The following is a 24,043-nucleotide window of genomic DNA, read 5'->3' on the forward strand; positions in this document are numbered from 1 at the left end:
AGCTGTAATTCCTTTGAACGTAAACTCTCTCCAAATTTCCCACGGCTCGGTTAACTCATGCCCAGATAATAAATCTGAACTGCAGCAGTTATACACACACACACAGAAGCTGGAAAGCCCTTGGATTAAACTGACATCAACCTAGACACCAATGACCCTCTGAAGATGCCAGAAGTTCTGTTCTTACTGCTTGTCATTCAAAGTCAGCTCACAAGGTGCTTTTGGTATTTGCACTAAAAGATCGTATTAGGCAATACTACCATATTGTTTCTTTAGTGTCATGAACCTGTAATGTAAGAAAAAGAGGGCGCATATACTACACTAGAAGAGGAAAGAAAAGCCATTTCATTAGAATTCACAGATTCCTTAGTGTTTACAAAGCACTTATGAAAATGACCAATTAATAGGTATCATAATTTCAAGGTGACTCAGGTGAAGTAATCTTCTCTTGATAGGTAAGAAAACTGCAACATGATAAGCTGACCACATGCAGTATAGAAGTTCCTCCAAGATCTCCTATTAAGGTTTTCCAGAATTTACCTACAAATTTTTATATTAAATTGTTAATTAACTTAAGATCATAGAATCAAGAATCACAGCATTGTTCAGGCAACAAGTGACCTCAGGATGCCTCTAGTCCAGTCTCCTGCTCAAAGCAGGACCAGCTATGGGACGAGACTGAGCTACTTCAGGCTTTCTCCAGTCAGAATGAGATAGCCAAGGCCTCTGGAAAGTGTCTTGCTCTAACTCACAGCTTGCCAGTCCACCTTTAAGTGGTAAAAACTCTACTTGAAAAAACACAGACTTACAGTTTTAGAAGGCACTAGAAGATGAAACTAAATAATTGCTGTCCCATGAGCCCTATGTGAACAACAAGCTGACCATGACATAGCAGATCTCACCAACTTGCTTCCACATAAGGGAAATTGGGCTTCTGAGACTTTTAGATGCATCAAATAAATATTTAACACAGCAGAATCAAATGACCATTGACATTTTAGCTTTGTGAAAATCTCAAAGTGTAGGCAAACACCAATATAGATCAAAACTAGCTAAGTCTAAAAGAAGAAGAATGTTAATTGTGGAATATTTTGGTGCCCCAAGTTGCTACGCTTCTGAGGGAAAGGTACAGATTTTGATACAGACTATTTCATTCTGAGGAAAACCAAGAAAATTACAGAAGTTACAAAGGACTAAACCAGAATACGTCACAACATAAGATGCTTCAATGCCATAAGATCATAAGACAAAATTTAACTTAAGACAGTATTTCATTAAGAAAGAAATTATAGAAGAGTTCACCAGATTATTGAATTAATACAGAAGTAATTTAAGATTATACTAGTGAGAACAGAAACTTATACACGAGATTAAGACACAGCTGACTTCATCATCTAAGTTTCTGAGATAGAAAATCACATTTTGAACAGACTAAGCTACTTCAATAACATATGTCCTCTGCCTCCCTTCTCCAATCAGTGTACAAAGAATATAGTGTTGTATCTCCTTGAGAATTTTTTTGCTTTATTACATCAGTCAACTGATTTTTTTCCATCTGAACACTGAACATTACACCAGCACACAGCTCATTACTATACCACCAAGTGAGCAGACTTCACGATATCATGTTAGCAGATAACTGCACATTACAAGCCAGTGAGAAACCCCACAGCTCTTGTACACAATATTCAGTTTTGTAAGGATGATATGCCCAGAGATCTTGTAACAACATGGAGATTTCTGTTACTGCCAAAATAAGAAGCATGATATACTATAGGCATAACATCTATACTTTTGGGAGCAGTGATGCACTCAGAAGCTTTTGAGAGACAGAAGATAAATGTCTCTGTTAGCTAAGAATTTAACAGAAGATGCTATTTTGTTTCAAGAAGTACAAGCAATGTCAGCTCCTGATCTGAAAAATACAATAATCTCTACGGTTATGTCAACATAGCATCTGCATAGTGGAAGCTGTAAATGCTGAATAATAGTTGCAGGTACAGACATGTTTTTCTCAAAAAAAACCCCAAAAAACATTGCCTTTAAAAGAGGAGGGAAGCCTCAGACACTGACTGGAACATCAGCACTATTGATAACAGAATTACAGTAAAAGTACTTGAAAAAACCAACCTCAATCTTTAAAAAACTCATGACAGAGACAGTTTAAACTCAATAGAATAACAAGTTGGTCCAAAAATGGATCACTAATTGTGAAAAAGCAAGGTATAGATTTCCATAGCTGAAATTTTGGTATCTGATAGGTCTCCTCTGGAGACATTCAAAACCCACCTGGACGAGTTCCTGTGTGACCTACTCTAGGTGGTCCTGCTCTGGCAGGGCAGTTGGACTAGATGATCTTTTGAGGTCCCTTCCAATCCTTAAGATTCTGTGCTAGTAGTTTGCCAAACTAAGTGCTTGGAGCTTGACGGCATGTCATACAAAGATCTTTTAATCTGTCTACCAGAGAACAAACGGGTTTAAGGAAGGAGATTTTACTGATGCTACTAATTCCAGATTTTGCTTTTGTGGGCAGGATAGGTCCACTGTATACTGGTTTCAAAAACATATATGGTGCATCCCATAATAAACAACAGCCAGCAAGATGCTATTGCATATAGAGCTTGACAATTCTACAAAAAGATGAATTTGAACTTGCATGCAAGAAAGCCAAAACAGCAAGAAGCAGGGCATGTCAAGTGAAACTGCTTTTGGAGGTAGACTGTTACTTAGATGCTTTTACTGACTTTATACAGGATCAAATCCATGAACGTGTTTTAATCACTGGGAAACCATTTTTTTAATAGAGACAGAGTGTTAATGATGTCTTCTGAGAAAACAGTAATTTTAACAGTAAAAGGAGGTTACAGCTATTGAAAGAGACTTTTCTATGAGATTTCTACCACTACAGCAGCATGTTAGAAACAATTCAAACCACAGATTGGTTCAAAAGCCCCTTTCCACTCCTCAAAAACGGGCAGACACACAGCAAATAGAAAATAAGAGTCCAGAGAAATAAAAAAAGAAGAAACCATTTACTAAGAAATTGCAGTACTTGGTGGCTGTGCCTGGAAATGAGGAACCTATCCTCTTCTTGCAATTCTATCAGGTATACGCATAGCAGAGACAGCAAATCTGATTTTTGTTTCAAAGGAACATATTCTGGTTAAGGGTATGATTTCAAGACACATTTATATAAAATCACCTTCAAATTCTGTTTTAAAATTAACCAAGGACTTAGAGTGCTCAATTGGCAAATTAAAAATTAATAGCCACTTTCCTACTGTCTGCAAGAGAATACTTTTTGGAGGTTAAAGAATTATCTTTTCCTTGTATAGACACTTAGATTTTATAGAAACTAAGAAAACTACTCCATATTATTTTATTCTTCTGGGAACTACAAATCTCTATCTAAAGAGAAATGATATCAGGCATCAGTCTGTGCCTCTGTCATGCATTTCTGAACACTGCTACTCAAAGTCTGTCTGGAATATGTTCCAAAAACACACAGAAAGCTGGGTTTGCTTTTAATGATGAATCTGGTAACAAATCCATTACGAAAACAAAACTAAAATGTTTATCAAGTGTACACAAAATGAGAAGCTTGTCCTTTTTTGTTTACTTAAAGTCTAGGATGCTCAATGGAACTAGGGAGAAAACACTTCAGAGTGGCAAGCACTGGAACAGTAGATGTTAAAAAGCCAAAACTTGGAGAGCTTACAGCAGTGAATCAACTGCTCAAAGTTGTACAAGAAAGCCTTTTTTTTTTTTTTCAAGATGATGAATCAGTATTTTTTACTTTGTGTCTTCACCATTCCAAGATTAACTGGTATTCACAGGTTTGGCTGGTCCTGTGGTGTTCAGTTAGAACTTCCCAGATCATTTTTGTAAACAAGCAGGACTGCACATCAGCTAGTCATAGTAATTCCTTTCTTCTAGTCCTCCCTTTTCAGACAATCATCTTAAACAGCTTATGCCTTCACCTCCGCCAGTCTTCCTGTATCCTTTTTGAAGATGAGAGACTAGAACTATATGAATCTGGCAAGATGCAGAACCACCTTAGCTCCACATACTACCACAAGAACCTCAGCTGTTCTGTTTTTCTTTCCTAAAATACTCAATATTTGCTTTGTATTGAGCAATACAGAGTCATTTCCAAGGCACTATTATAAACACAAGTTCTTATTCTCAAGTGGTAGTAAGTCATCTCACATCTTTTTATATTAAGTATGAAGTTGTAGTTCCTCCTCCCTCTAACCCCAAAATGCATCATTTTGCATTTGGCTGAAAAATAAAAAGGGAAATAATCACTCAGTTCTGTAAGATTTTTTTTTTTCAGTTCTTCAGTTTGGTCTCAGTTATTTACTTCAAATTTCCATGTCGGCAGCAAAGTTGATCATACCACTACTAGAATCATAGAATTGTTTCAGCTGGAAGAGACCTTTAAGATCATTGAGTCTACCCTTTGTCCTAGCCCTATGAATCACTAGACCATTTCCCTAAGTGCAACATTCACCCATCTCTTATCCTTTTATTCCTCATATCCAGCCTGAACCTCCCCTGGCACAAATGGAGGCCATTTCCTCTTTTTCTGTTGTTTGTTACTAGGCAGAACAGACTGACTCCCATCTCGCTACAGCTTCCTTTCAGGTAGTTGTACACAGCAAAAAGGTCTACCCTCAGCCTTCTTATCTCCAGGCTAAACAGTCCCAGATCCCTCAGTCACTCCTCATATGAGACATGCTCCAAATCCTTTACTAGCTTGGTAGCCCACCTCTGTATCCTCTCCAGCACCTCAATGTCCTTCTTGTAGAGAGGAACCCAAACCTGGACACAGTACTGAGGTGTAGCCTCACCAAAGCTGAGTACAGGGGAATGATCACCTCCCCGCTCCTGCTGACAACACTATTCCTTATACAGGCCAGGATGCCATCGGCCTTCTTGGCCACACTGCTGACTCATTTCAGTCAGCTGTCAATCAACACTCCCAGGTTCCTCTCTGCCCTCGTCCCGACGCCTGTAGTGCTGCTGGGGGTTGTGGCCCAAATGTAGGACTCAGCATTTATTAAAACTCATGGCATTTGCCTTGTCCCAGCCATCCAGCCTATCTAGATCTCTCATCCATTTCAAAACTCTAAATAATTTATTTGTATGATTTAGAGCATGGATTCCCAGCACGCATCCACTGTGGCCTCTAGCCATTTATTTGTACTTTTCATTCCTTGCCTTCTAACCAATCACTCCAGGCAAACAGAGACACAGTCCACCATCCAATGGCTACTTAGTTCAACAGCTGTTAGTGGTGAACCTTGCCAAATATTTTCTGGAAAATTATGTCTATAACCATACCTCTTGTTCACATGCTTGTTAAGTCTTTCAAATATCTTCCATAGCTCTAGATATCAATACATCATTAAAAATATACTGGGAAACCTTAAGTATATAAGTGCTCAACAATTCTATTCCTCCCTGTTCTACCTTGTTAATGTGCAGCTCATTCATCAGGTGTAGTGGTCTGCAGTTCTTTCATCTCCTCTTCAATCCCTTTCAAAAACTGAAATCTTATTAGCCCCCTTCTAGTCCTCTCGTAACAAAGCAGACAATGCCAGCAATGCAAATCAAGAATCCAAATCTCAGAGCAAACTAAGTAAACTGTTCCAAGTCTTGGTTATTACAGTATTGCATGCAGATGCTCTATATCTTAATGGAATAGACCATAAGAGGTTATTCATTAACTACCAGTAACTCACACTGTGTAACTATTACATTATTAATATAAACAATTCTGACATGTAACATTTTCAGGAAAACTGTGTTAAAGAATGCACTGGCATATATTCTGTGGAATTGCTCTGGGAAACAGAGGAGACTACAGCACAATTTGTACAAAGATGACTAACAAGTAGTAGAATTTTGCTATACTTAAGAGGATGCTCTTGCTTTCCAATCAAAGTCTCAATAGCAATGTGCAAAATCACACATTGTCACTTAGATAATACATCTTGCATAATTTAATATAGAGCTCTTTCCCATCTAGTCATAATTCATGATTTTCACTAGCAACATTTCCATACTACAAAAATAAATGGCACATAAAATACAATTTTTTTAAAAAGAGCAGCAATGCCAATCAGTTACCACGCAGCTTTTTGATTTACCTAGTTCTGAAGATAAGTAATTTACCTGGAGTTTTGCTTATTTTTGTTTGACTGATTATTGCAAGGAAGTGAAATTGTCCCTTGTTTCCTTGACTTTATTTTGCAGTTATGAATTTTAAATATTGCAAATGTGCTATTTCATTGTTGAAAGACAAGTTTTTCTCACAGTGGTCTGGAAAAAAAAAAATCTTTAATGATGAAGAGTTTCCTGAATTTTTAACATGCTTCCAGTAATGCCCCAGTGCTAGAGATTTCTGTAATTGCTACGTCTTGAATAAATGGATTCGGTTTTCAAATATTCTCAAACACAAACTTGCATTCCTCACTAGCAGGACATTTTAAGTTACTAACCAAAGCAACCTATCCAAGATGCGTAGCTGAAATACTGCACCATTCACATTAGGAGCTTTATTTTCATCCTTCTGTTCAAGCAAAATAAAGACACCAAGCTGCAAAGATTCTCATAGGCATAAATTAAAGATTTACAAATGTAAAATGTGTTCCTTATATAATCTTCCCAACTTGCTGGGATACAACTTTGTGCAGGCCTATTCCTAACTCTTCTATATTGACCAAAATGCCAGTTGCACAGTTTTCATTCTAATATATCCACTGCAAATTAGTTTACCAACAGGCTCGATGACAAAAACTCCATTCTTAATTTACACAGATTTGACTCATCAGTAAAAATAAGATAAGCATTTAAGAAGTGCAGTGAAATTAATTTAAATCCAACTTATCTGTTCTCAGAATCACAGAATTGGAAGTATTGGAAGGGACCTTGAAAGATCATCTAGTCCAACTCCCCTGCCAGACCAGTATCACCTAGAGCAAGTCACACAGGAACTCATCCAGTTGGGCTTTGAATGTCCCCAGAGAAGGAGACTCAACATACTCAAAGCATTTCTTTGGAACCTTTTGTGTTCCTGCTTATACTCATTATCCCTTGTCCTATCACTGGACATCACTGCGAACAGCCTGGCTCCATCCTCCTGACACCCACTCTTTACATATTTGTAAACATTCATGAGGCCACCCCTGAGTCTCCTCTTCTCCAAGCTAAAGAGCCCCAGCTTCCTCAGCCTTTCCTCTTAAGGGAGATGCTCCACTCCCTTAATCACCTTGGTGGCCCTCAACATGCTAAATTACATTTGAGAATCCAGAACATGGAGAATACAAATACTGTCCAAACAAAATCACTTACTAAACAATGTGTGTATACATACTTGTAGATACACACACTTTATTTACACATACATATATAAAGTGTGCATGTATATTTATTTTATACAACCAGACACACAGCAGGAAGCATTATATTACATGTTGAAAAAGATAGGTCAGAATACTTACCATGCGTCATTTCTACTGAAATCAAAGTCAGGAGCAGTGAGCTATAATATACAATGCAAAACTCTTAACACAATAGACATGTATTACTGAAAACTGACATCCTAAACTAACTAGAAGTCCCAGTAAGTTTGATCAAGGAAATGTAAAATGTCAGCTAAATGAAATTGTTCTAAATGGGTTTTAGGTGCCAAAAAAAGTCTCCTAGTCACAGAAGGAAGCCTATTTGGCTACATCAGAAACACTGCAATTACAAAAAAAAAAAAAAATCTGAAAGTTGTATGAATAGCAACTATGCAGAGTTATGCAGTATGAAAAGATTTTTACATGATTAAGTATTTCTTCTGCACAGCTCTTTTCTCAATAAGCATACAAAACAGAACTCAGCTGAAAGGACGCTTACTATTTTTAACCCAATTTCTTAAGAGAAAAAGACTTTTGCAGTTTTGCTGTCTATGCATCTGTCATTTGCCACACACATTTGTAGTAGATTTTAAATCCACTCTCTTATTTTAAAACTTATTTCACTTGACACTTGAGACCTCTACATTTTCAGGTGTAGGGGGAGAGGGTGAAGGAGCTAAATATATATATATATCTGCCACTAGATAAGGTAGATGGATACGAATTAGTATCCAATTGAGAAGACAACAGTTATAATCCAATTCTTTATTCGTTCAGAGAGGCAACATTTAGCTCTAAGTCAGGCAAAGTACTCACTGTAATTCATGCAAACAGGAAGAAGGCATTCACAGCAACTCATGCATGAGGAGCAGAGGGTGGTATGCAGGGATGTAGGTCAAAAATCCATAGGAAATCATTAGTTTTGCTGCTTATAAAAGTCTGTTACTTCTCAATATTATTAGTAGTCTCTTGAGCATCATTCAGAGACCATAAGGAAAATAAATTTGAATAGCTTCTCTTCGACACATTTCTAAAAGTATTTCCAAAGTTGCCTTCACTAATATTAAAGAAATTATCTTCCCTTCTAAGACAGAGTAGGTTACAAGTCACATTTTAAAAGAGGACACAAAGTTTTGCTGAAGACACACGAACTTCAATGGCAAAAGAACTCAAATCAGAACATCCCCAGTTTCCTAGCTGGGACCTTGTTACTCATTTGTGCAAAGCGTTCAAACTTAACAGTAACTCATTCTGCAGGCGCTAGAAGTAGCAAGTGATCTTTAACTGTGGCCTCTGTGCTCCCAAGATGCTTATGTCACAACAACTTTTGCTTAAATGTCTTTCTCTGTTTTTTCTTTTTACTAAAAAAGCCATGACAAGCAGGAACAGAAACAAAATTTTGCTGTGTTGGACACAGATTATCAGAAAGTAATATATCCTTGCTATCTCATCTCGTATAACAGCTTTTAAACTGCCCAAGAATCAAGTATGCTACAGTCAGCAGCTTCAGTCATTCCAACAACTTCCCCTCTTCCAGTCCATGCTGGCTACTTCCAGTCACCTTGGTCACGGGATTGAGCATAGTTTCCAGGATTAGCTACTCCATAACCTTCCCAGGACCAAGGTAAGGCCGACCAGACAGTAGTTCCCTGGGTCCTCTTTCTTGCCCTCCTTGAACATAGGAGTGACATTGGCTTTCCTCCAGTCTTTGGGCACTTCTACCAAACAATACAATCATTCAAAGATTACCAAGAGGTCTTGCAATGACATTAGACAGATCCCTTAGTACCCCTAGTTACATCCCTTCATGGCCTGAAGATTTCTATAAGTATAGTTTGCTTATTTCTTCACTTGATCCTTCTCTGCTAAGGGAATGTCCTTCTTGCTCCAGACCTCCTCTGTGATAACCAGGGCCTGAGATTCCTGAAGGCTAGTCTTATCAGAATAGACGAAGGCAAAAAAGAACCTCAGCTTCTTCCATATCCTGTACCAGGTCCCTTGCCTCATTCAGCAGCAGGTCCACACATTCTTTAACCTTAATTTTGTCATTTGTGTACTTACAAGACCCCTTCATGTTGCCTTTGATGTCCCTTGCCAGATTAACTTGCAGTTAGGCTTTGGCTTTCTTAACTCTATTTCTGAAAGCTCAAACAGTATCTCTGTATTCATGTCAGGTTAACTGTCCCTGTTTCCACATTCTTTATGCTTCCTTTCTATATTTTGACTTTTTCAAAAGAGCTCCTGGCATTTTTGCCTGATTTCCTGCTCATTGGGATGGACTGCTCTTGAGCTTGATGGAAGTGATCTTTCACTATTAAACAGCTTTCTTGGGCCTCTCATCCAGTCCCGTGGCGTAAGGCCCTGGAATGAACAAGCAGATCTTTAAAGAGGATAAAGTCTGTTCTCCTGACATCCAGGATTGCTTTTTGATCTTCTTCCTTATTTCAGATCCTGAACTCTGCTATATCATTGTCCCTACAGCCAAGGCTGTCTCTGAATTTCACATCCCCAACTTCACATTCCCCTTTTTTTGTGAGCCTGAGGTTTAGCAGAGCATCTTTCCTCACTGGCTGTACCATCATTTGGAGGAGTAAGTTGTCACCAATGCACTTCAGAAAACTCTTGAACTGATTATGCCCTGCTGTGTTTTGCCTCCATCAGATACAGATGTTCCCTGTGAAGACCAGGGTTTGCAAACATAATACATCTCCAATACGTCCAGAAAACACCTTGTCCACTTGCTATTCTTCAGGCAGCCTATAGCGGACACACACTACAATGTCACTTACGCAAATCTGTTCTTTAATCCTTACCTATAAGCTCTCAGTTGGTTCATCACCCATCCCCAGACAGAGCTTCAGGTACCCCAGCCTCTCTCAAATAAGAGAGAGCTTCACCCCTTCATTTTCCTGGCCCATTCTTCTTAAAGAGTTTGTATCCCTCCACTGCAACCTTCCAGTCATGTAAGTCATCCCACCATATCTCCATCCATGTCTACATTTCTCGACAAGATCACAGCCCTGCAACTGCACAGAGATCCAAGTCATCATGTTTATTATTCCCCATACCACAACCATTGCTGTACAGAGAGATACCTTTGCATGCTGATTTCCCAGAAATGGTTTGAGGGACTTCTCTATAGAAGTGTCTCATAGGCATTTCCTTGCTTATATGCCGAGTGTTAGAAGTGATTTTGCATAAGCTCTGTTTTTATGATCCCTTTCTGTTACATCGCTACATGCCCTTTGCTCACCTAACCTGTCACTCACTCTCACCACCTCACAGAAGTGCTAGTTGCTCTCTTTATTCTTAGTTAAAAGTCTTCCTTAAAAGATCAGCCATCCTGCTGGTAGATGGCTTTTTCCTGCCTTAGTCAGGTGGATCCCTTCTCTCCCAGACACACTGCAAGTAGGGTCCCATGGTTTCAGAACCCAAAATCCGGTAGTCTAATACCAGATCCACAAACAACTGCTAACTTGCATTGCCAGTGCCCTCCTCTTCACATCCTTTCCCCTTACTGTCGGAATCTAGGTGTCAGCTACCCAGGTCCCTGGGTCTCTGACAGTTGTCCCCAGAGCTCTGTAGTCAGTACACATGCAAACTTGACATTTTATGTAATACAATACACAGAGTTGTACGTAAAACTTAAACATCTGTAATTTCAACACTTCTCAGAGCAAACACCTATAGACATCAACAGTACAAGAACTTAAACCAACTAATTTAATATTTAAAAAACAGTATATATGTAGTATCTTACAAGGGATATTACTGAGTGAAGTGTCCAAAGTGAATGCTGACAGTAAGACAACACTGTGAAATCTTAGGCTGAGATAAAAGAAAATCAGAATATTTTCCTTATTTGACTGCCAAGGTCAATCCATCACAACTGGATAAAACTTAATTTCTCAAGGAAACAAAACTCAGTAAAAACACCACTATATAATGATTAAACTGCAGAAAAAAGAATAATATTCTGAACACCATTTAAAAGACACAATAATGAAAATTAAGTGCAAAAAAATTCAAGTGCTCATGTAATTTATATGTAATTTAACTTGGAAAGGAAACCAATGACTTACAAAAGAGTTTTGTTCTTAATTTCTTTGCATTCACCACATTAAAAAGTTATACCTTTTTAGAAAGTTATCCAAGTTACTTTTACTATCCTATAAAACCATTTTCTCATCTTTTACCTAGCATGAAAAAAGTCATTAAAATATTAATACGAAGCTAAAGTATCACAGTAAGAATAATTTTCAGATATGTTTACCCTTAAAAATACCAGTTCATTAAAAAACATAACATTTTTAAAAGCCAGAACAGTAACCTAACATATAGAGAAGTGCTATAAAACAGGTATGGAAAGGAGATGGAAAATCTTCACTTTTCAAAGTTGTTTCTGCACATCTAAAATAGTCAGTCAACTCATAAATAACCCTTATTGAAATAGTTAATAGCTTATTAAAAGAATATAGGCAATTTATACAACTCTATGAATTAGTTACAATTGAGAATTCAATGTAATATAAATATCAGAACCAAAAGACAAAAATCACAAAAGTTATGTAGATTCTGCTCCTGGTTTACTCTGCCACTTTAAGAAGCCTCCTTCTCTGTGCTCAGTTAACATCCCTATTATATAAAGCTTTTGAGTACTTTATAAAGCTCTCTTAAGAGCATTAAACAAATTCTTTTTACTTTTATATGCACTTTAAAAAAAAATCAAAATGCATTCCTTTAAAATATATACGTACTATAAAACCACTTTAATAGATTTTTGTCTTAAAAGACTTCAGTAAGTTGTTCTTTGGAAAGAAAAAGCAGTAAGAAATTCTGTAAAAATGGCAGAAACTACCTGTTCGAAATTTTTCCAGCCTTTCCCTTAGCTGTAAAGACCCATGTGCATGTTATAAACTGGCCTCCACAGCCTGCTCGGTTCTACATAATTCTTCATCCATGACGCTACACTAAACAGGCTGTATAAATGTCTAAAGCTGTTCTGTAAATGAAGTTTCTCAAGTATGCATCCAGTTTCCATCCAGGCTATCATAATGTCTTGCATGGCAGATATGTTATATATGCTAGGTGCAGATCTGTGTTAAGAGATACTGTCTCCTGGAACTTGTGGAGATTTTTGCCAAGTATCTATCATCTACGATCAGTCTATACTCGTTACAAAAACAGAAAGATAAGACAATCATAGCATATTTCAAAGTGTGTTTTGCATCTCTGGAATTGCTGCAGCCTTCTGTGATGCATCTGATGCCATCAAGAATAGGTTTCAGGCAAAATATTATTCATCTGACATTGTCAATGGATGTTTTATCTCAGCTACATTATATTTACTGCAACATAGCAGACACTAAAATCAGAGGCAGATCCAGAGATCAAACAAAAGTGGCAATGGGTTCTTCAGCTTTACCATTTGTCCATTTCCACTTCCACTCCTGTATTTTATGCCTTCTTAGGCATAGCTGGACAAGGCTGCCTTGCACCAATTTAAACAATCTGGAGATCACTGGCTAGCTACAGGATTAACAACATTAACTCAGTGAATGCAATTTACACAACAAAGACTGAGATTTCAGTCATGCTAGTATAATCCTTGATTGTTCAAGCACAGTGACCACATTACTGAAGACTCCTCAGTACTAAGTACAAAGATATTGTAACACAAGTTACCTACTTAATACGTGGTCGCATAAAATCTTTCATCTGCCTATGAAAAGCTACACTTCAGAAACACACAGAGGTGCCAACAGTAATGTATGCAATTAAAAAAAAAAAGTCTGACTCACATGAAGGCTGACTATCAAAAAAAAGAGTAAGCTTTTTACAGCACAAGACTTGTGAAAACTGCAGCTAAGGTCTGCAGCTGGGATACTATGTATTGATCCTTACTCAGACTCCCCTGGATTCCTTACTCAAAGTGTCATACCTTCAGGTTTAGATCAGTAAAAATTTTCCAAACTTTACTCTTATTCTTGTCACCAAGAAAATCACTATTCCATACTAACCTATAGCTTACTACTTCTCAGTTAACATTCTGACCATACAACTTCAGAAATTTAAATACTAATTTTCAATCCTCCCTCCAGGCGTGATTGACGGGAACTTTATTTCAGTTAGATCTTCATTGTGCTCAGTACTTTCACATTACTTGGTTAACTCAATTTTATTCTACCCATTCAATCCATCAGAGGCAAACTCAAAGGTATTAAAGTACAGTAAACTGTAGTTAAAAGAGAAGTGAGAACTACATGACCGTAGCATTCAGCATTCATATTTACCCTACAGAAAACATTTTGAAAAGCAAGATTCTCTGTATATTCTCACTGAAAATGTTTCAGGACTCAGTTTTGAAAGGCAGTAGAGTCTTTTGAAATCCACAGTTCAGTGCTGTCTTTGGGAGACTGCCTTAATCAAGCAGAGTCAAGTGGGTCCAGTATTCCACATGCAATTTCTAGTTAGGGACTACTAGACTTCTGATACTAGTCCTACTTCTACTGCTGTTTCCACTCTATACATCTACTAGATCAAACTTATAGATGGGTTGCATTCTAGTTGGAGAATACTGCAGAAACAGTAGGCACTAACAAAATAGGCACAACTTCCAGAGATGGATTTGCTACTTGAGAGATTCAAATGGTATCATAAGCAGTTGTTCATTATTTGATTAGAGTGGATTTCATCTAGTCATCATTAATACTGAAAGTAAAATTCCAGCTTTGGTGATCTACCTACAGCATGGCACATACATTAGCTGTAACTCCACCTTACTCCAGGACAGGTATACAACTGACTTACTTTTGTATGGTTTTATGAACTAATTAAACTCAGATTACAACTTAAAAGAAGATTTAGCAGAGCTAACTAAGTGCTAAGTGCTGTCATTCTGAATGTTATTTAACCACTGAATCAGTCTTGCTTGCTACCCCAATTTTTAGGCATAAAACTAATCAGATTGCAGGAAAGAAAAAGGAAGGCTCTGAATGTTTCTGCCATACCAATTAGTAGCACAGACTTATAATAATAGGAAATTGGCATTGCCAATGAGTCTCACAGCCAACCACAAGCGGAAAGGATGAGAAACAGCAATTCCCATAGCATAAGCTATCATAGGACCAAATGCCTAAGACAACATCTTAGTCTGAATGTTTTACAAGTAACTGAGGCAATCTACTTAAATGACCTCCTAGTTTTTTAGAACTTTGAAAAGTATGTGATAATTCAGTAATTAGCAAGTTTTCTGATCTTTTCAATCCATTTATTTACAAATACTTTTGGACACACTAACATATCCCATTGTTTGAACTGAATCTGACTCTCCCTTACCATTAAGCTGAAGAAATCCTTAAAATCATTTTCAATTGTTATTACCCCAAACGAGAAAAAAACCCATGCAATAATGCTGATGTTCATTAATACTTGATGTGGACTTTTAGCTTACTGCTTATTACAAGGATTTGTAGTCCCATTTTTCTTTTCAATATATAACAGCAACTAAATGTCATACAAATTACTGCTATCAGATGCAAGAATGTGTAGGACCATATCATCATCTTTACCTCTTTAATTTTGTTCCTCTTCTCTCGAATATCCGGGTCTGTTGGTTCTCCACCATTTATCCCTATAAGATTTGGTAAAGGAACAGGAGGCAGTGGCTTGCTGTCTTTCTTTTTCAACTCTTGCACTACTTTGTTCTTTTCTGTCTGAATTTCGGCTTGAATCTCATCACGTGATTTCTTCAATTTCTCCTTAGCCTCTTCCAGAGCCTTTTCATGGTCTGCTCGGATCTTATTTCTCAGACGTTCCTCTTCTTCTCTAGAGATACAAATGCTAGTCAGCATCTTATTACTAAAAACATATCACTTATCAACAAACTGCAGCTTCAACACAGAAGCCACATCCCAAGTTGGTTTACTCCATATGATTCAGATTCAGAAAAGTTTACTGAATTATGTTAGTACACAATCCAACACTATTTTTGCCATTAACCCCAAAGAACACGTCACACACACGTGTGCACACGTCAGCCACACTACTACAGATAAATGTACCATAAGAGTTTTCTAGATTTCATCTCTGCACCTTTGCTTGTCTAATCAAAACTTTTAGAGAGGAAAAGCCCAATATCCTGTATTTTAACTACAGGATGTATACACATCTAATAATAAAAAAAAGCAAAAAAAAACCCCTAAAAAACCCATCACAAGGGGTCCCCCTCACCTCCTGCAAAATAAATACAAACTACTCAAACTTATCAAGATTTGAAGCAACCATTACAAAAACCCAAAAATCACAGCTATTCCTTTTATCAACAATGAGGTGTGAGCTGCAAGAGCTGCAAACCCCACCACACCACCTTTTGTCTTGAATTCATTGTTCCAATCAGTACAGTCCATAAACCTCACGAGTTAAATGCAGAGTTAATTACAAAGCCATTTAGGAACATAAGAGCTTTTAAGAAAGCACGATTTTGAAAGTCGTTGTCAACAAACCCAACATGATTTTGGTTCCAAGTACAACCTTCCATCATGATCTTTAATGATCAGTAAAAGTTTTGAAATTCACACACAAAATGAAGATTTTGTTCAATTTGGGCTTTCAAACACCAAGGTTATTCTAACAAGACAAAAAAGGCCTGTCCCACTCATAAAATATTGCATGACAAAGATACACGTCAGACTCTCAATAACACAACCTTTTCAAGCTTCTTTAAAATAGAGCTGCTCAATGACTAATGTAAACCAGAATAGTTGTGGGCATTTAAAACAAGCACTAGTTACAAAAAATACACTTACCAAAAATACCAAGTCACAATCCCTCCCTGTCTCTTTCCCCAGGCAAAAATACTTTTTCCTCTAAGAGCATTAAGGAGAAAACAGTGGATAAAGGAAAGGCGGCAAGCAGCAAGACATGTAAGAAATATCATGCTTGGGCTAACTGCTTTTAGGAGGAATTGAGCTGCTGGACCCATATCAAACTTTTATTCAGTATATTGAAAACATACCAACCAAAAGAATTAACCACCACTTGGTATATGAGATTAGAAGAGTTGAGTTGGAGGGGATCTACAGCAATCACCTCATCCAACTGCAATTAAAAGCCAATGCAAAGTTTACAGAAAAAAAACATCAGATTGACAACTGTTAACTCAACATTGGCAACAAAAACAGGAATATAACAACTTATTTAAATAGGGATATTTTTCCTACAAAGGTTATTAAAAGTATTTTACAAATGTATGATAAATTGGCAACATTTCCAGAGACTCAAATTTTAAGTAACTCACTGGGGTTGGAATACCTGGGGATATGGGCAGATCTCACCAAGCTTTGCAAGTATAATAGAACTGGTTTTATTAATCTCTCAGATGATGATCATATCACATCTATTTGAGTGCCGTCTCACCTTTACAAAAAGTCAAAGAATTAAGCTAATAAGGAAACCTTGTATAGAGTTATGATACAATAGTATCAGCACAATCTCACCAGCTTGGTCCATTTTGTGCAAGGTTTATGACTGCTACAGTCATCTGCATAAGGAGGACTGATTTTAAATCAAAGTGCAATAAATCAAGCTTTTTGTTCCAGAAATTCACAGTTCAAACCCGCAGTGTGCTAGCCCTGACTATCTCAAACTTCCTGTATATTTTTAAGTTAAAATTTATACACCTCTATGCTCCAGTGGCTTACAAGCTCAAATAGATCTATTTTTTCCCTTTTTCTTTTTAAACACATACATTTTATTCTTAACTAAATCTGACATCACTTAATGTCATCCAGAAAATAACTTCCCAGTTTATAGGTCAATGTTCTTAGTATGCAGGGTACTGTAACATAAATGCTCTCAGCCAAATGTATTGTGATACACAGTTTTCTGTTAGTCCTTACATTTCTCTTAAGGGCTATTAGGTTCACTTTTTTTTTTAATGTATAGCAGCATTACCACCTTTCAGTATTTCAATACCAGTACAATGCAATGATTTAAGAGAGGCACTGACTGAAATGTGTTAGAACTGAAGTTCTTCAGCTGCTTTCTCAATATGATCCACATCACATCCATATTTCTCCTAAACAATAAAAACATTGAAGGACTGAGCTCCTCATTTCGACTATCAAATTCAAGGTCACTAACAATGTTGAACAGTAACAATTACTCTTTCCCTCAACTGTAGAGCAAAGAAACAACTTTCAAAGTGGCAAAACACTAGTCGAAAGAAAGAAGTAGTAATACCATTTGAGATAACTTCTACGACCCATTTATGGGGGAAAATAACCTTCCTGTACTCCTGTAAAAGCTACTCACATTCTACTGTGGCACCAATGAGCTCAATTCCATAATAAAAGCAGATGAAAATTTCTATTAACTGAAAGATGTGAAACCATAGCTCTGTAGTCTGGAAAGCTTTTCCAAGGCTAGCAGAAGGCTATGTGTAAGATGCAGACAGAATGACAACGAGGTGGCCAGAACAAGACATCATTCCCCATAGTCATGTTCTCACCAAAAGACAGCATGCTGTACAGGAGCCAAAGAGATGGCTTACAGAGAATGAGAAATAGAAAAGTGTTACTGAATGTTTAAGAATCAAAATACTTCAGTGTGGAGATATAGTATTTTGAAGATACATTTCTCATTTTCAAAACTCAGTTTCTGGAGTCAAGTGTCAGTCTTTACCTTCTGACTAGATCTACTAACATTCTGTTAATAGGTACTGAAATTCTTTTTGCAAAGGATCAGCGATCACTGAAAAACATGAATTTTTAGAAAAATTACGGTAACAACATATCTCACACCCACATTTACCTAATTTGAAGGAGATGCCTTACCTCGACTATGCTTTATTCATAAATACAAAGGGTTCTGATAAAACCCAAAATACAATCTCCATATGTGATTAAGATTCATGATGGTTGAATAGTAACAGTGAGTCTGACTCACTAAAATGAGCAACTAGCACATGGTTTGGCACCATCAAAATCAAGGGCCATGAAGATTGTGCCTTTACCTTTCCTTTACATTTTCAGTCTCTGGTGCTGCACACACAGCTTCATCCCTCTACCAACTTCATCTATTTGTCAATTCAAACTGCGTGAAACAGTCATAAACTGGAAAACAAGTTTTGAACTCACATCTGTTTACACTGTGGGAAACACTAGATAAACATACAAAAGCTGTTGATTTCTACAAGCACTATAATCCAATTAGAGTCATTAAGGAGGTTTGAATGACAGTCTGGTTTCCTTCAGTCACTCAGCAGAATACCTAAGTGTTTGAAGAAAATACAGAGATTCAATAGATATGAAAACTTCTAGCACAAGTTCTAAGTGTATGATCAGACCAAAGTATTCTAGGAATTGACATTTTGAGACAAACATGAGCAACGAGTAAGATGAAGAGAAAGGTCAACAGGTATTTGAGAGAGTTTACAGGAGACACTACAACAGCTTCTTCTGCAGATAAATACTCTCTATGTAATTACTAGTGATAGACAGCATGAGCTACAAGAAATGTCATAGTCTATGTTCCAGCTGAAGACATAGTTTAACAAATATATTCAACTATACGATACTAATGGAAGAGAAATTGCACTCCTTGATACCAATATCACATGTTTCCTCTGAGCTCTTAAGTGACACTTAGTAAAAATACAGGATAAAGTTAAGAGAATGAGAAGATTTAAAATGTATGAGCAGCTGACATCCCCCTCAAGCCACACACAAACACCACCAAGCTCCCCATCCTGCACAAGAAAGACCGAACAACAGTTCAACACATGTAGATAGCACTACATTCAAATACTCAAGAGACCTCAGAAAGGATCAATCTAAAAATATGATTGGAATGAATCCCAGCATAAACACATATACAAAAATGTGTCAAGCAGTTTCCCTATCCAACTACCCATCTCACCCTGCTTCTAGGCAACATTAGCAAGCTCTTCATGTATAGAGTATTTTGAGTAAATCTTGAAAAACCAAACAGAAGGAAGTAGCGGCTTTATGATCAGCCCAGCAACTTATTCTAAAGTCTCAAACCAGAGGCTCAAGTACCATGACAGTACACCAGTACTAGCTACTTTAAAACAAGCAACATTATTAAAAGAATCTGTGATTAGGCTATTTTTGACAGCAGGAACTATAAATAGACCTAATAATTAGAACTTGAAACCAAAAACAGGTGCAAGTTGTGGTTTGTTTTTTTTTAACAATCGCTATGATTAACTATTGCAGCTGCTTACGCAGGAGCACTGTACACTCTCAAAGAATGCACAAGCTGTTGAAATATCATTCAGAAACGATCGTAAATTATAACACTTCATAAGCAAGTCACTAATCAAAACTTAAAATGCACTCTAATCATACTGGAAGTAGTGAGCCTTTTAGATTTAACAGCTTCTAAAGTTCACTTGCCAAGACAATGACTTTTAACATAAGTACCTCCTATTTGCTGTGACGGAGCAGGCTCTTTAGAACTGCAAAAAACCAAAAATCCTTTCAAACCTCCTCCTAAGAATCACAATCAGAAGAAAAAAAAATAGAATAGAGTCAAAGAAAAGAAAACTAGCAACTAGCAACTGTTCTCTCACACTAAAAAGCAGAGTACTGTATCACTATAGAAAAAGGACAACCAGTTTACTAATCCCTTTCTCAGCCAAATATCAGACTAAGTATCCAGGCCTTCAGCTGCATCACTGCTCTCAAAAACTCTCTCATCTCTATGATGGAAGCTCACAGATCCTGTTTCAGATTAGGTCTCTTGTCTAAACCAAAACCTCAGTCTTATTTCTTTGTAGATAGCAGAGTGTCACCTTCAAGCCAAATGAATTGTAATAACTTTTAATCTTCTCTCATATCTTTTGTTCACTGGTAGAAACTTCTTGATGGTCTAAATTGACAGTGTCTAGGTATTTACCATTTCCTAGAGCTTGACTACACCTAAATTCTTCTGCTTAGTTTCCAGGTATTTTAAATACAGTCTTTCTTAACACATATAGTTACAAGCCCTCAGATCTTGTTCTGTTTATCCAGCAATTCTGTCAGGAAGACAATCCACTTGATCACTTACTATTCCTTTCTGTATTTTTTCCTGCAAAAACTGTAATTCATTATATGTACTCTTCTATACACAACCAAAATAAAACGTGACCAGTTCTAGATGTCTGATAAATTAATTTAATGTATTTCCATGCTGATTATTAAAGCCCACTGCTGCTTGTTACTTCTGTTATCTGTCTCTATTGAATTGTTTTCCTTTGTCTTTTAATTTAGACAGAGCCTTTAGGAGCAGCTCTGGAATGAGGACAAACAAAACTCTTGGGGATATAATTACAGTGAGTTTCAAAAACACAGACTGAATGGGCACAGAGAACTTGCAGAGTGGAAAGTTGAAGCACATCCCTTGAGCATCAAGAGTGAGCCCACTACAAAACTGAAAGCCAAAATAAATAGGAATTGCTAGGTATCTTTTATAAGATTTTGGAAGACAGTCAGAGTCTGCATAAATCATCATGGGGTAATACATCCAATTAAATACTTTATTAATAAAGTGCATTAACATACAAGACATCTCTTGTTTTCCTTCACAACTCTAATAAAAAACAGAAAACATACCTTCCAGAAAAGAACAAAACAGTTCAGGTTCTACCACCAACTGTAGAGCATGTATAACTTTTGAAGGGGAAAAAAAAAGAAAAAAAAAAAAAAAAGACACGCAGGGAAGTGGTCATCCTTTGGGAATTACTTCCTATCAATGTGAACTTGAATAGAATTTGGCAAATTTATCTTAAGATTCTGCCAAGTGTTGCAACCATTAGCAAAGGCATTTATTTGTTCCTCACCTGTCTACAGCAGTCATTTAATCCCAAACCTCAACTCAAAAAAGGAGGAAGGTGCCAAGCTTAAGTCAATGGTTTTCTTGGAACCTGAAAACACTGTCAAAACTGATACAGTCAGTTTCAGTTTTACTCTAATAATTGCACTGATATTACCAGCAAGGCATTTGTTAACACTAACAAGGGTCACTAGAGACTGCATAAGCACTTTAAGCTTAATTCTTAGTGTTGTAGTTACAGTATCAGCTGAAACAGATTTTCAGGAGAACCAGAGCAACTATTTCAGGAAGAAATATGATATTGTAGGACTACAACAGCAATGAATGCAACTTTCATTGGTGAGAAGCAAGTGAAAAATACAAATTACATAATGCTTTCACAAGTTCTCAACTACATATAAGAAAATTTACTCAGTGTTTAGAGTCTTAATGTCATTCAGGTATGAAAACACTTCATTAGGAAAAGTAATAGATGCATAAAGTTCAGCACTGTAGAGTTTTCAATCACTGCAGTTCTATCAGACATTTCTCATATAGCTTTCAGCTTATGATAGAAAAGAATTAGATTTGCCTCAAGGAACTAACATCAAAAATAGGCATTATTTCAGAATTTTTGCTGATTAAAGAAACTTCATTTAACAGCTACAGTTAATTACTTGTGTGCAGAATATTGTGCCTTGGCAGAACAGTCTTATATCTGATTGTCAAAGCAGTTACAATGCTAATCAATCTTACTTCCAAAAAAAGTCTCTGAAAAGCCTTAGTAAAAGTTTATGAACTTTAGAATCTCTTCCTGTATTACCAAGAAACTTGAATGAGAAGAAAGTTTCTACCTGCCCTGTGTAAAAGGATTTTAAACAGCTTTCTGTCTCCCAGCACACTATAACTACAGTATCAGATCTTCCATTCCAATTAGTACCCCAAATGAGACAGATTTTTATTACTTCAAAAAAAAATAATTCAATATGGAAGAACTTTACAAGGAGTGAAAAATACATACAGACTATAGGAATACAAAATGGAGAAACAAATTGGTATTGAACAAGAAAATACAGCAGGATAAAAAGTTAGAAATGAGCACAGTATCGAGAATGAACATCTAGAAACAGAGACTTTATTTTGATGCAGAATTCAAAGAGCATCAAAAACTAGTCAGATAATTTTAACTCTAAACTGTATAAGCTTACTAAAATTAGCCATGTCAAACTACATAATTTTCTACTATATACCACTCTAGGTTGCTGGAAACACTGTTGTTGGACAAGTTTAAACATGTATATAGCAAATACACTCCACTCACCACAAGCCAAGTCAAAGACAGTATGGACAAACATCTTCCATACTATATTATTAAAGTCAGTTTGATCAAGGCAGAATAATACACATTGCTGGTTCTGTGATACTGAGAAAGCAATTAACTGCATTCTCATGCAAGAGAAATTTATCATCTCTGCTTCCTATTAAAGAAGGTATCTTTATTAGTAAGCACATTTATATACAGGACAAAGAAGTCCTGCTGCTGTTGATGGCACAGATCTGGGGTGCCAAAATGACTTGCAGAAACAAGACTCTATAACTCAAGAGTTATAAAGAAGGTATGTTTACAAGGCACAGGGTGCACGGGTGGGGGTGGCAGGAATCACTCCACCACAAACGTGCCCACCCGACTCGCCCACCCGACTCAGCAACTTGCTTGACTTATATTTCTTACAAAGTTACAAAATCATATGATGCCATTATCCGCCTAGACAAAGACACAACCTGTCCCCGATTTCGCATGTAAATTAGGTCTTTTCTTCCTTTCACTTGTGTGGTGTCTCCCAGTGATAGTCGTGATGGTCTTTGGGGCCTTGGGAGATGAAGGCTGATAAGTCCTGAGGCTTTCTCACCCCTGATCTTTGCACAACTTTAGATATCACTTGGCCCCTCACAGAACCAGTTTTTGCCTTCAAGGAAGTTGGAGGACCCCGGAGGTATCGTGATAAGCACAACCTTTTTACAGCTTGTGTGTGAATTTTGTCCCGTCTGAAAAATAAGCTTTATACTAGTTTGATAAGTTAGTATAATGTTTATTAATACATGTCACTATAAAGCTCCACATCACCAGCACTTCAAATTCCCGTCCCCTAAAAAGTGATGGCAAAGGTGCCAGATTGGCCCAGCACGGCCGGAGGTGGGTGCGAATCCAGGAGCCCGGGGAGAGTCCAAAAACTTTACCGGGTCTTCACTGCAGCCTGCTCCCCCTGTTACCAAGCAAAAGCTGCTCCTTGCTAAACCATGACAGAGACTCAACATCCCAGGGCAGCCTGTTTCACTCTCACAGAGAAGCTTCTTGGCATGTTCAAGCAGAACTTCGTGTGTTCCAGCATGTGTCCATTATCTCTAGCCCTGTCACTAGTTGCTACAGAAAAGAGACTCATTCCATCCTCTAGACACCCATCCTTTGGGTCCTTGTAAGTGTTGATAAGATACCTCCCCCTCAGTCTTCCCTTGGAGCCTTTCCTCATATGAGATGTTCAAGTCCCCTAATTATCTTGGCAGCCCTACATTTCCAAATTGTAATTAATTTTATAACTATTATGTAAAGTATATATTAATATACTTAGTATATAGTAACATGTCTTAAATATTAAATCTTTAAATTGTTTAGAATAACAAAATTAAGTATTTTAAAACACACTTTTCACAATTATAAAAAAATTTGCTTTGATAGCAACTTCTTCCCCAGGAAAACCAGTGTGTCCTACTTAAGCTGCCCAATATTAATCAGACTCTTAAAGTTAGCCAGACTTAGA

At 37.1% G+C, this 24,043-nt stretch overlaps 1 protein-coding gene across 1 annotated transcript in view; it reads right to left on the reverse strand.

Moving 5' to 3' along the window:
• MAN1A2 (mannosidase alpha class 1A member 2) overlaps positions 1-24,043 on the reverse strand; it is a 146,423-nt gene that overhangs the window by 101,885 nt on the left and 20,495 nt on the right. The window contains exon 2 of the mRNA XM_062005630.1: positions 14,981-15,236. Coding sequence (XP_061861614.1) covers positions 14,981-15,236 — 256 coding nt within the window. The remainder of the gene's footprint in view (positions 1-14,980; positions 15,237-24,043) is intronic.

This window comes from Colius striatus, chromosome 1, assembly GCF_028858725.1.
Source record: "Colius striatus isolate bColStr4 chromosome 1, bColStr4.1.hap1, whole genome shotgun sequence".
Taxonomy (NCBI): domain Eukaryota; kingdom Metazoa; phylum Chordata; class Aves; order Coliiformes; family Coliidae; genus Colius; species Colius striatus.